At 41.2% G+C, this 13013-nt stretch overlaps 1 protein-coding gene across 1 annotated transcript in view; it reads left to right on the top strand.

The window, feature by feature from the left end:
- The window catches only part of ephb3a (eph receptor B3a), a 158211-nt gene that overhangs the window by 95859 nt on the left and 49339 nt on the right, over window positions 1–13013 (top strand). Inside the window, 2 exon segments of the mRNA XM_034182756.1 lie at window positions 5200–5322; window positions 5997–6244. Of these exon segments, the coding sequence (XP_034038647.1) occupies window positions 5200–5322; window positions 5997–6244 (371 nt within the window).

The following is a 13013-nucleotide window of genomic DNA, read 5'->3' as shown; positions in this document are numbered from 1 at the left end:
GAACACACTCCACCATCAGCGCCTCAGTAGATTGTAATCGCCAGAGGTAGTGAAGGACACTGAAAATTAGTTTTAAATGAGAGTGACCAGCTGTGCAGGTGTCACATTCACATGTTGCTGAATGGAAGTCTTCATTAAATCTGTATCTAGTCACTGGTCACTTCATTAGGTGCTCAGTGCTCAAACTAGAGGTGGGCGATACTGGGAATTTTGGTATTGATCTGATACCAAGTAAATACAGGCCCAGTATCGCCGATATCAATACCGATACCGATACTTCATACTTCATATATTCATATTTATGCCTCATAGATCCATAGGATCTAATAGACCTAGAATAGAATTTCGCCAACCATTGTACATGACAACAAAATACTTTATTATCACAATCAACATTTTTGTTGATTGTGTTGTCGCCACATGAAGGCGCAACAACAAAAGAACAGAGGGGGAGGGTGTGCTGCTCTGTGTTGTGTGACACAGCGCAACGCTGCTCTTACAGACAGAGAGTAGACTTTGATGAATCTGCGTGTGCAGCAGTCAGTGCGTGCGGGAGAGAAAAAAAGCTTGAGTGTCGATCTTTTTACACGAGGATCGTTCAATATCAATACCAACGTTGGTATCGATATTATCGATATTAGGATCGATCCGCCCACCTCTAGCTCAAACCAGGTTGAACCCTTTTTATGGTGTCAGATCAGGGCCAAAACCACACTCGCGTAAATAGAATAGAATGGAATAGAATAATTCTTTATTGTGCACTGAGATGGAAAATTGTCTTCGGCTCACCAGCACAAAAAAGACACCACTAAAATACAAACATTGTCATACATAAAAACATATAATAGACACAATAAAACAAAGATAAGATATAATAAAATACATTAGAATAAAGGAAGAAGTAGAATAAGATCTAGTAAGATAAATAAAATGTAAAATAAATAAAACACAAGTAAAAAATACATTCAGGTGTATTATGTTATTTCACACACATAGATATTAATTGCGCGTGCACAAATTATCTCTGCACGTGTGAGGAAACTGCTCCTTGAGCGTGGCAAAAGGTTCTGCAAGAGGCAACCAGCGAGCCCACACCCACTCTAAGGTGATTTCTGCACAGGCACAGGGGATTTCTACTCTCTCACTCCAAACTTATGGCACGATGGGAGAAGGGTTTTGGCAATACTGGGGAGGGAACCAGGTCGACACTTGCTCTGCTGTGATTGGTCATCTCTGGAGAGTGGGGTTTGATTGACAGCCCTCCTCTCTGACTCGGAAGTCAGTCGGACACAACAGCATTAAAATGGTAAATATGGCAAATGGACTGCATTTATATAGCGCTTTTCCATCTGCATCAGACGCTCAAAGCGCTTTACAATTATGCCTCACATTCACCCCGATGTCAGGGTGCTGCCATACAAGGCGCTCACTACACACCGGGAGCAATAGGGGATTAAAGACCTTGCCCAAGGGCCCTTAGTGATTTTCCAGTCAGGCGGGGATTTGAACCGAGGATCTTCTGGTCTCAAGCCCAACACCTTAACCACTAGACCATCATCAATTGATTATCGCCTTGTTTCTTGCTTAAAACTTCACTTCAATCATCGGCTATCTCAGCGGCAGATGTCTGAAGCTTCTGTACAACAAACATTTCCACATAAACTCAGCATTATTTAATAATAAATTACAAAAAGTCCTAAAAATCACCTGACATTAATGAAACCCAGCGTGCCTGAGTCTGACTCTCTACACCCAAACCGATAAAAGGGAATAATGTGATTATTAACATCAGATGACAAGGTAAAACCTCTTAAATCACGTGCAAATTGCAGAGATAATTTGCGCGCTCAGGTAATATCTACGCGTATGAAATAATATAATACCCCCAAACACTTTTTTACGTGAGTGTGGTTTTGGCACTGATCTGACGCCATACCTTTTGCCTTTCTAACTGCCTGAATGCTTCAGGGCCCAGCGTTTTGGTCAATACTACACACTGTTACGACACTAACAGACTGAATTGTTGTAGATACTAGTCAGGATGGATTCAGGCTTTGGGATTTTTTAAGCCAAATTTTGGCCCTGTCATCTTAACGTTGCAGCAAAATTAAGATTCATCAGAGCTGTCAACAGTTTTCCAATGTATGTATTTGTGTTACTGGTGCTTTTTTTAAACCAGCCATACTAGTCGTCTTCCCTGACCTCTGCCATCAACAGGGTATTTTCGGCTAAAGAACTACCACTCAGTGGATGCTTCTTCTTTTCTGGAATAGTCTACGTGAAATGTCTGTAGATCTGCACTTTGTGAAACACTCAAACCAGTCTGCCCAGCCCCAAACACATCGCCCCATTCAAAGTCACTTAAGACACCTTTGTTTCCACGTCTCATGCCTGGATTGAACTACAACAGATACACTCGACCACAACACTGCACTGATTTTCTGTCACATGTTTGGATGTTTGGATATTTGTTGTAATGAGAAATTGAGCAACTGACCAAGTGCACCTCATGAAATAGCCATTGAGCGTATGCCAAGGCAGTGTCCAGTGAAATAGGGAGGAAAACCGCTGAGGAGCTCGTTGCACTCTTGGTCATGTCACTGCAGTTAACAAAATGATTCAGTCAATTACTTAATTGCATCTGATTAAAGCTGGAACAACTTCCCTGGTTGTTCAGTGGAAGTCTGCTGGGATACAAACACAAATCAACCTACATCACAGCAGATATGCCCATACAAAATTAAATGTGATAGTGAGCAAGGTGCTGACTTCTCATTGGCCGCATCCCAAAACTCATCACCAGCTTTCTACACAGGAGGCAAAAAGTAGTACCTTACAATCCAAAGGGTATCCCAGTGCTCACTATGCATTTAGTAGTAGTCAAATGGTACCTAGATGGTCTACTACCTCCATAATATAGTAACCAAAAACGTCCCAGGAAAACTCAAAGAACATAGTGAACATGCATGAAAACCGTAGCTGTGTCCAAGAGGCAGTGGAATTACAGAAATATATGTTTATTAAATATCAGGAACACTGAAATTTTCACAGCATGAATGGGTATGAAAGTCACGGTCGTGTACATCTGATCTCGTCAAATCTCAGAAATGAAGTAGAGCAGGTTCTGATTAGTATCTGCTGGAGGAAGGCTTGGGAAGAGCAGGAGCCATGTGTGTGTTTCTTCCTGTACAATTGGATTTGTGTCAAAAAGGACATCCGGCATAAAACCTGTGCCAAATCCCATTGCAGATCTGAACTAGATCCACTGTAGCTACCCTGAACAACAAGGGCAGCCAAACCCTGAGGAACTGCAACATACTGTATGTGTGTGCACATATCGGTTAATAATTTAATCAAAGGATAGGTAAAAAAAGAAGTGGTGTAGTATGTTTGAATTGTGTGCCTGCTTCTCACTGGCTTACTTCTAGTGTGCACTACAGTAACACTGGGTAGTAGGTTCCTAACTAACATTAGTATGCATTATATAACACCAAAACAGATCCCTGTCATTTGATTGATGGGTTGTGTGTCATGTGGCATTGATTATTTCTCCCATTGTATAGAAAAATAATTCATTGTATGATTTGTCATTTTTTGTGAATGGTATATGGATTTGATTCCATGCAGAGGTGTTGGAAAAGTGGTTAGTGCACTTGAGGTCAGTGCGGAAGGTTCCCAGTTCAAATCCCACCCCTGCCACATTTCTCCATGCAATGTGGAGTTGCGTCAGGAAGGGATCTGGTGTAAAACCTGTGCCAATTCATAGGGGTGTAACGAAACACAAAAATCGCGGTTTGGTACGTACCTCAGTTCTGAGGTCACGATTCGGTTCCTTTTTGGTACAGTATGGGAACAAAATGCAAAACTTAAATTTGCTTGTTGTTTAAACCAACAATTTATTGTAACATTATATAAACAGGAAAATAAAATAATTGCAAAGTGCTGCCTGGTAAAAAGTTTAATAAAATGTTCTCAAATAAATTACAAATGTATGAAATATTATAAAAAATACATTCTTAGTAAAAACTTTTGACAAAACCTTTCCACAAGTAAAGAGCAGCACGGTTCCACCATGAAGCCTGTTCAATTTTATTCAACCTTCATATTTTTTGCCAGAAAAATTAACTTGTCCAAAACTGTCACTCTATAAGGATTTAAAAAAAAAGAGAATTAATGTTAAAGAATCCCTTTACTTTTGTACAATTTATTTTATTTTCTGTATCTTTCTATTAACTGTTCGTTTAATATTTTGAAAACAAAAACATTGTGGGATACACAAAAAAGTGAGTAAAACCACCTTAAAAATGTTTAGAACCACAAATAAACTTGATACTTGGTTTATTTATTTATTTTGCATTAAAATTGGCCATCACTTATTAAAATAAAATAACTTCTCAAGGCCAGGGCTTCTCAAAGTCTGGGGACTATTTAATCACAGCACAGCAAACGAGGTCAGTAGGCTGAGCGAGTCGAGTGAGGAGGATTGTAGATATCCCTTCTCTCAGCGCTTTACAGGCTGCTGCAGCAGCAGAGAAGGGGGAGACCCACTGCCGCTCGGTGACAACAGAGACTTTCACTTTCAGTCGCCAAACAGCAGAAAAGTCTCCGGTAATGCCAGGAAAAGTAGCTAGATTTGTCGCTAGTCGCTTTTGAGAAAATAAGTCGTCAAGAAGGTTTTGAAAATTGTCAGATTTAGTGAGAAAGGCGCTAAGTTGGCAACACTGAATGTAAACACACACAAAGCAAACTCACCCATGCACAGCTCTGTACCGAACCGAACGTCCCATACCGAAATGGTTCAATACAAATACATGTATGTACCGTTACACGCTTACCAATACAACATGCAGATCCACCTTGGATTTGCTGTGGAGACCTCGAGTGCCAACAGGGGAGCAGCCGAAGGGACTTACTATATGGATTTGACTCCATATACCGTTCATTTTGCTTCCATACATTTTGCTCCATTCACTGACTCCACTACCTTTTCGTAAAAACATTATGATGTATTTAGGTGTCATATAAAACAAATAATGAATGTTTTCTCTTTGTGTAATGTAAGAATGTTGCATGAGCTAAAAGGTGGAATATTCCATGTTTTAGCTCATGCAAATTTTCTTATTTTTGCACTCATGAACATTCATTAGTTGTATCCTAAGTCACTGGATTCAAGGATTGACTTTTCCTTCTCTGTCACAGTATCTCCAGGTGTCAAAGTGTACATTGACCCTTTCACATATGAGGACCCCAATGACGCCATCCACGAGTTCGCCAAAGAAATCGACATCTCCTGTGTGAAAATAGAGGAAGTCATCGGTGCAGGTAAATAATGACATTTTTGCTCAGCAGACCAGAGAAGGATTCTGTGTTTTTAGTTATTTATTTGAACAGGATTGTGCCATCAAAGCCTGAGGTCGGTTCTGTAAGAAACGTCTCTGAGAGAAAAGGGTCATATTTGAGAGCACCAGTGGGACGGATTGAAGAGAAAACCTGCTCTGTGGCTCTTCTCTTCATCTGTTTTTTTTCTTTTTTTTCCCAACAGCACGTCTCCTGACTTCACCTCCAATAACATTCTGCTCCTGCTCGTTCAACCTTCCTCCCTCCCTGTCTTTTCTCTCATCCTTGTAAATCTTCAGGCACAAAATTCAAAACCCACAAGTTCCTGGCCCGTCCTGTCTCACCCCGCACTGCTCCCAGGTTCCACACTCGATCGATACCGGTCATCCCCTCTCTCCCCAACATTTTTGACCTCTGACCCCCTGCCTGTCGCTCTCCTCTGCTCTTCTGCACAGTTGACTCTGACCCCTGACTTTTTGATGCAGCTCCCTCACTCCCGAGTCTGACCAGTGACCTTCCCCTCTCCCTGCACTTTCCAAACATTCCTCTATTCCTTACACCCCTCCTCTTCTCTCCTCTGCTCACTCAACCCTCACCCCCTCTGTCCTGCCCCTGTTGCTTGCCCGCCCCTACTCCCCCTGCTCCTTGTCTCACCCTAGGTGAATTTGGCGAGGTGTGCCGCGGGCGGCTGAAGCAGCCTGGTCGCCGGGAGATGGTGGTGGCGATTAAGACGTTGAAAGCTGGCTACACTGAGCGCCAAAGGCGAGATTTCCTCGCCGAAGCGTCGATCATGGGCCAGTTTGACCACCCAAACGTGATCCGACTGGAAGGCGTCCTAACACGAAGTTGCCCCGTCCTTATCATCACTGAATTCATGGAGAACGGAGCGCTGGATTCCTTCCTCAGGGTAAGGTTGGCGGGAGGTCTGACAGCGATTACTTTGTGTTTATATCAAAGCTGAGACGACACACATGCACACCTATAGTCACTGACGACACTTTGTGTTATCTGAATATTTTTCTCTGTAGAACGAACGCCCCGAGGCATTCGCTTGCTGAGTGATAGAGATTAAATGTACAATGTAACGCCTGGAGACAGCCGTGGCGCCTTTGCTTGATGTGACTGAGTGATGCCGACAGGCGTTCGCTGCACAAACTCCTGCTGGAATCGTGTCGCACATTAGACCTTTGGATGATTCTGCTTCAGTGTATTCGAGAGTCTTTGTACGGCTGCAGAATACATTACTGATTGGAGACGGGAGAGCAGTATACTATCACCTACTCACACAACGATGCAAAGTAAACACAGAGTGAGAAATGAAGTGTCAAGCTGTACATTTGTAGCTGTGTGGGGTTCAATTACTTGTCATTTGCATTCAATGAGATGTGTTTTCTTGCACGGCTGCATCTACAACCGCACTCTTGTTAGTAGAGCTGTTAATGCTGGATGAGATGGTTAGACTGAGAGTGGCGTGTTTGTGCGCCTGTGAATACTGTTGCAGTGTTACCAAAAGGTGGTCATTCAGTTTTAGTCAGAAATGTTTATGTACTTGACAAACCCTTCATGATGTCACTCACAGGTTTCAAAAGGACGCGTTTGACGCTTAAATGAGGCGGTTCCAAATGTCACCAACATGGCATTGTCTCACTCTGCCAAACTCCCAACCAACCTATAAATGGGTAAAGAGGCGGAGCGTGGGCAAGCCCGGCGTGACCTGTGCGGGACAAATGAAGGCCAAACACGCTCCCTCTGTTGGAGTTCCTAAACAAGCTCAGGCTGACAAACTAAGTTTGGTTTGGATGTTTGATTAGTACCCTGGTTCCCAACCTGGGATCTGAGTCTCCCTTATAGGGGGGGGTCAAATAAATAAATGGTAAATGGACTGCATTTATATAGTGCTTTTCCATCTGCATCAGACGCTCAAAGCGCTTTACAATTCTGCCTCACATTCACCCCATGTCACGGTGCTGCCATACAAGGCGCTCACTACACACCAGGAGCAATAGGGGATTAAAAACCTTGCCCAAGGGCCCTTAGTGATTTTCCAGTCAGGCGGGGATTTGAACCGAGGCTCTTCTGGTCTCAAGCCCAACACCTTAACCACTAGACCATCACCTCCCCTAAAGAACCTAGGTTCCCAAGATTTTGTTGAGTTTTTGTCTGTTCTGAGGTTACCAAAATTAAAAGTTCATCTGTTGAATAAAGTCATAATAGTACATTTATTTGACAATTAATACTACTGAAAAATGATTTTCTTTGGATGAACCAAAGAGACAGGGTGAGGAAGAAGGGGGAGAAGGGGGGGGGGGGAGAGTAACCTATCATGTCAATTTCTTTTCTCAAAAATAAAAAAAAGAAAAGAAAAAAGGAATGAACCACTTTAGTGTTTTTTTGGGGGGGGCATGCAAGGGGACACCCATTTTTCAGCTGTCTGCAGCACATAGATTACTTTCAAGAGGTGGGGATGGACTAGTTGTCTGCCTATGTGATTGCCATCCAGGACCCAGGTCGGTACCACGGTGTGGTGGATGTGGTGACATGAAGGACCAGAGCATGCTCCCAGACCTGACCTGACCGTTTAGAAATTATTACATCTGCCAAGAACATAATAACATCATTTATCATTTAATCTAATTTAATTTCCCTAATCATTTATGGAAATCATGGATGCACTAGGATTTCGGCAGTTCATTCATGGTTCAATGCATATCAGTGGTAATACTCTGGATTTGGTTCTTACACGTGGCCTTTCTGTCACAAATATTGACATCCTGCCTCTTGCATCAGCGGTCTCTGACCACTCGCTTATTAGGTTTACAATTACGCTGCTGCATTTAGTGGAGCAACAATCTTGCCTATCATTGCGGTGACGTATTAAACCTTCAACTTTGACTGAACTCGAAGCGAGACTACCAGAAATCTTAACTTCAAGCTTGATAAATTTTCAGTCGGTAGACAGTCTTGCGGATAGCCTGAATTTAGTGCTAAAAACCACACTTGATAAGATTGCGCCTCCTCTGTTAAGGCCATGCCTTCTCAAGGCACAGACACCTTGGTTCAACAATTATTTGCGTGACCTTAGGCAGAAGACTAGAGGGTTGGAACGGAAATGGTGTAGTTCCAAACTAGAGGTGTTCCACCTTGCGTGGCGTGAAGCTATTTTAGATTACAAGCATGCTTTATTGGCTATGAAGCAGGCCTATTACTCTGAATTGATCAACAAAAACAAGCATAACTCAAAGTTTTTGTTTGATACAGTGACATTTCTTATTCATGGACAGCCACCTGTTGGTCGTTCTCCTTTTTCAGGACAGGACTTTCTGGACTATTTTGAAAAGAAAATAGAAGATATTAGGTTGAGCACATCTCAGCATACTTTGGTCCAGTCACTGTATCCAGCTACTGAGCTGGGGATTACCACTGAGGTGCTACCTAGAGTCACGGAATTTAATAGTATCTCACTAGGTGTGCTGACGAAACTCGTGATGTCTACTAAAAGCACAACTTGTTTATTTGATCCTATACCAACAAAATTGTTTAAGGATCTTTGGCCCATTCTTGGGCCGACTGTGCTGTAAATTGTTAACCTTTCTTTAAACTCTGGATCTGTTCCAAATTGTTTTAAATCTGCAGTGGTTAAACCACTACTCATGAAATCTAATCTTGATCCTGGTGTATTGAAAAATTATAGGCCGATATCAAATCTGTCATTCTGCTCTAAAATTCTGGAAAAGGTGGTTTCACGGCAGCTTGTGGACTATCTTACTGAGAATGACATTTTTGAGCCACTGCAGTCTGCTTTTAGAAGACATCACTCCACAGAACAGCACTTATTAAAGCAGTTAATGATCTTCTGCGAGCAATGGACTCGGATACTACTACAGTATTGCTGTTGCTGGATCTCAGTGCTGCGTTTGACACAGTTGATCATCATATTCTACTTGATAGGCTAGAAAACTGTTTCAGGATTACTGGAACTACTCTTGCGTGGCTGACGTCTTATCTCTTTGGTCGTTCCCACTGTGTTTTGTGCAACGACACTACCTCTGACTTTAGGGGCATGAAGTTCGGGGTTCCGCAGGGATCTGTTTTGGGTCCCCTGCTTTTTTCCCTGTATATGGCACCCCTTGGGAACATTTAGCGGCGTTTTGGGGTTGCTTTTCATTGCTATGCTGATGACACTCAGTTGTATATGTCGATAGCTGCTGGAAATCCTGTCCACAAAAAATCTTTACAGGACTGTCTCGCAGCAGTGAGAAGTTGGATGTCTAGCAACTTTCTACTTTTGAACTCTGATAAGACTGAAATGATGGTTCTTGGTCCAGCAAGACATCAGCATCAATTTGATCAGCTAGCGCTTAGCCTAGGTTCAAGTGTTATACAACCCCTGGCAAAAATTATGGAATCACCAGCCTCGGAGGATGTTCATTCAGTTGTTTAATTTTGTAGGAAAAAAGCAGATCACAGACATGACACAAAACTAAAGTCATTTCAAATGGCAACTTTCTGGCTTTAAGAAACACTATAAGAAATCAGGAAAAAAAAAATTGTGGCAGTCAGTAACGGTTACTTTTTTAGACCAAGCAGAGTGAAAAAAAAAATATGGAATCACTCAGTTCTGAGGAATAAATTATGGAATCATGAAAAACAAAAGAACATTCCAACACATCACTAGTATTTTGTTGCACCACCTCTGGCCTTTATAACAGCTTTCAGTCTCTGAGGCATGGACTTAATGAGTGACAAACAGTACTCTTCATCAATCTGGCTCCAACTTTCTCTGATTGCTGTTGCCAGATCAGCTTTGCAGGTTGGAGCCTTGTCATGGACCATTTTCTTCAACTTCCACCAAAGATTTTCAATTGGATTAAGATCCGGACTGTTTGCAGGCCATGACATTGACCCTATGTGTCTTTTTGCAAGGAATGTTTTCACAGTTTTTGCTCTATGGCAAGATACATTATCATCTTGAAAAATGATTTTATCATCCCCAAACATCCTTTCAATTGATGGGATAAGAAAAGTGTCCAAAATATCAACGTAAATCATGTGGCAGTCAGTAACGGTTACTTTTTTAGACCAAGCAGAGGGAAAAAATATGGACTCACTCAATTCTGAGGAATAAATTATGGAATCACCCTGTAAATTTTCAGCCCCAAAACTAACACCTGCATGAAATCACATCTGCTTGTTAGTCTGCATCTAAAAAGGAGTGATCACACCTTGGAGAGCTGTTGCACCAAGTGGACTGACATGAATCATGGCTCCAACACAAGAGATGTCAGTTGAAACAAAGGAGAGGATTATCAAACTCTTAAAAGAGGGTAAATCATCACACAATGTTGCAAAAGATGTTGGTTGTTCACAGTCAGCTGTGTCTAAACTCTGGACCAAATACAAACAACATGGGAAGGTTGTTAAAGGCAAACATACTGGTAGACCAAGGAAGACATCAAAGCGTCAAGACAGAAAACTTAAAGCAATATGTCTCAAAAATCGAAAATGCACAACAAAACAAATGAGGAACGAATGGGAGGAAACTGGAGTCAACGTCTGTGACCGAACTGTAAGAAACCGCCTAAAGGAAATGGGATTTACATACAGAAAAGCTAAACGAAAGCCATCATTAACACCTAAACAGAAAAAAACAAGGTTACAATGGGCTAAAGAAAAGCAATCGTGGACTGTGGATGACTGGATGAAAGTCATATTCAGTGATGAATCTCAAATCTGCATTGGGCAAGGTGATGATGCTGGAACTTTTGTTTGGTGCCATTCCAGTGAGATTTGTAAAGATGACTGCCTGAAGACAACATGTAAATTTCCACAGTCATTGATGATATGGGGCTGCATGTCAGGTAAAGGCACTGGGGAGATGGCTGTCATTACATCATCAATAAATGCACAAGTTTACGTTGATATTTTGGACACTTTTCTGATGTTTAAGGATGATGAAATCATTTTTCAAGAAGATAATGCATCTTGCCATAGAGCAAAAACTGTGAAAACATTCCTTGCAAAAAGACACATAGGGTCAATTTCATGACATAGGGTTAATGTCAACGAGCAGATGTGATTTGATGCAGGTGTTAGTTTTGGGGATGGAAATTTACAGGGTGATTCCATAATTTATTCCTCAGAATTGAGTGAGTCCATATTTTTTTTCTCTGCTTGGTCTAAAAAAGTAACCATTACTGACTGCCACAATCTTTTTTTCTTGATTTCTTATAGTGTTTCTTAAAGCCAGAAAGTTGCCATTTGAAATGACTTTAGTTTTGTGTCATGTCTGTGATCTGCTTTTTTTCTACAAAATTAAACAACAGAATGAACATCCTCCGAGGCCGGTGATTCCATAATTTTTGCCAGGGGTTGTAATAACATCATCTGTGTTTATTTATTTGTCTGTCTGTCTTTTAGGGGGATTATGTCAAAATTACACAATAAAATCACCAGTGTTAAATTAACAATGCCAGTGTACATATGGTCCCACAGTGGGATCATATATACACTGGCAGTGTTAATTTAACACTGTCAGTTAATTTTACACTGGTGATTTTACTGTGTACTATCTGGATTTTGACAGTATTTTCACTACACATAGATATTAGGCCATGGAAGGCTCCATTATATCTCGAAGGTGATCTGGATCTGGATTCTGATTCAAGATTTCACTTTATATAGACTTTATAGGATTATGTCAAAATGACTTCATGGATTCTCACCAGATTTTGACCACAGATAGATATTAGAGCATGGAAGAGTCCACTGAATCTTTTGATCCAGATCCAGATTCTGGATCAGGATTTCAATTTGTACACTTCACTTTGTCGGATTTTGATGATTATGTCAAAACGACTTAATAGATTTTCACCAAATTGTCACCCCACATTGGTGTTAGGCCTTGGAAGAAGACTCCATTAAATTTTGGAGGTGATCTGGATATGCATCCAGATTCTGGATCAGGATTTCACTTTGTAGACTTTCAAGGATTATGTCAAAACTACTTCACGGATATGACATCACAATGTAAATCCAAGATCAGGAAGACACTATTTTGTTTCATCTTATGAGTTAAATATCAGATTGTAACATCTTGAACAGTCGGACCATTCTGGATCAGTATGCAGGGGTTGGTGAGGTTAGACCTTACTTGTGTGAAGTACCTTGAGGCAACTTTGTTGTGATTTGGTGCTAAGTAAATGAAATAAATTGACATTGAATTGAATATGCAGTTATTGCATTGTGTTGTGGAATCTGGATCCATATAAAGTCCGGGCCACGATGTGAATCATAAATCTGTTATTCTTTTATTTTGAGTCCTCCTCAACCCTTGGAGGATGTCAGAAATCTCTGATTGCTCTTGTTTGTTTAATTTTTGGCCTGATCTTGTGGTTGGATGATGCAAGTGTTGATAGTTTATAGATCGAGGAGATATGACAAAGAGTAGAAGATAAAGGACATGAGCGTTAGAAGAGAAGGAGTTGATGGCTGTGCTATTCACTCTGCCACAGTAAATTTGTGACCACAGATCTTTTGTGAAAGTTTACCCACACCCACGCCACTAACAGTGTCTGAACGAACAGATTAAAATTTGCACAGTGTCCTGAATATAGCTAGTTTGACTTTTATTTGTGACTTCTAAATTCTCTAATTGGACCATGCGTTTGCTAGTTTGG

This window comes from Thalassophryne amazonica, chromosome 12 (genome assembly GCF_902500255.1).
Source record: "Thalassophryne amazonica chromosome 12, fThaAma1.1, whole genome shotgun sequence".
In the NCBI taxonomy this organism is placed as follows: domain Eukaryota; kingdom Metazoa; phylum Chordata; class Actinopteri; order Batrachoidiformes; family Batrachoididae; genus Thalassophryne; species Thalassophryne amazonica.
Note: the sequence above shows the minus strand (reverse complement) of the source record. Positions and strands in the feature narration are given on the sequence as shown.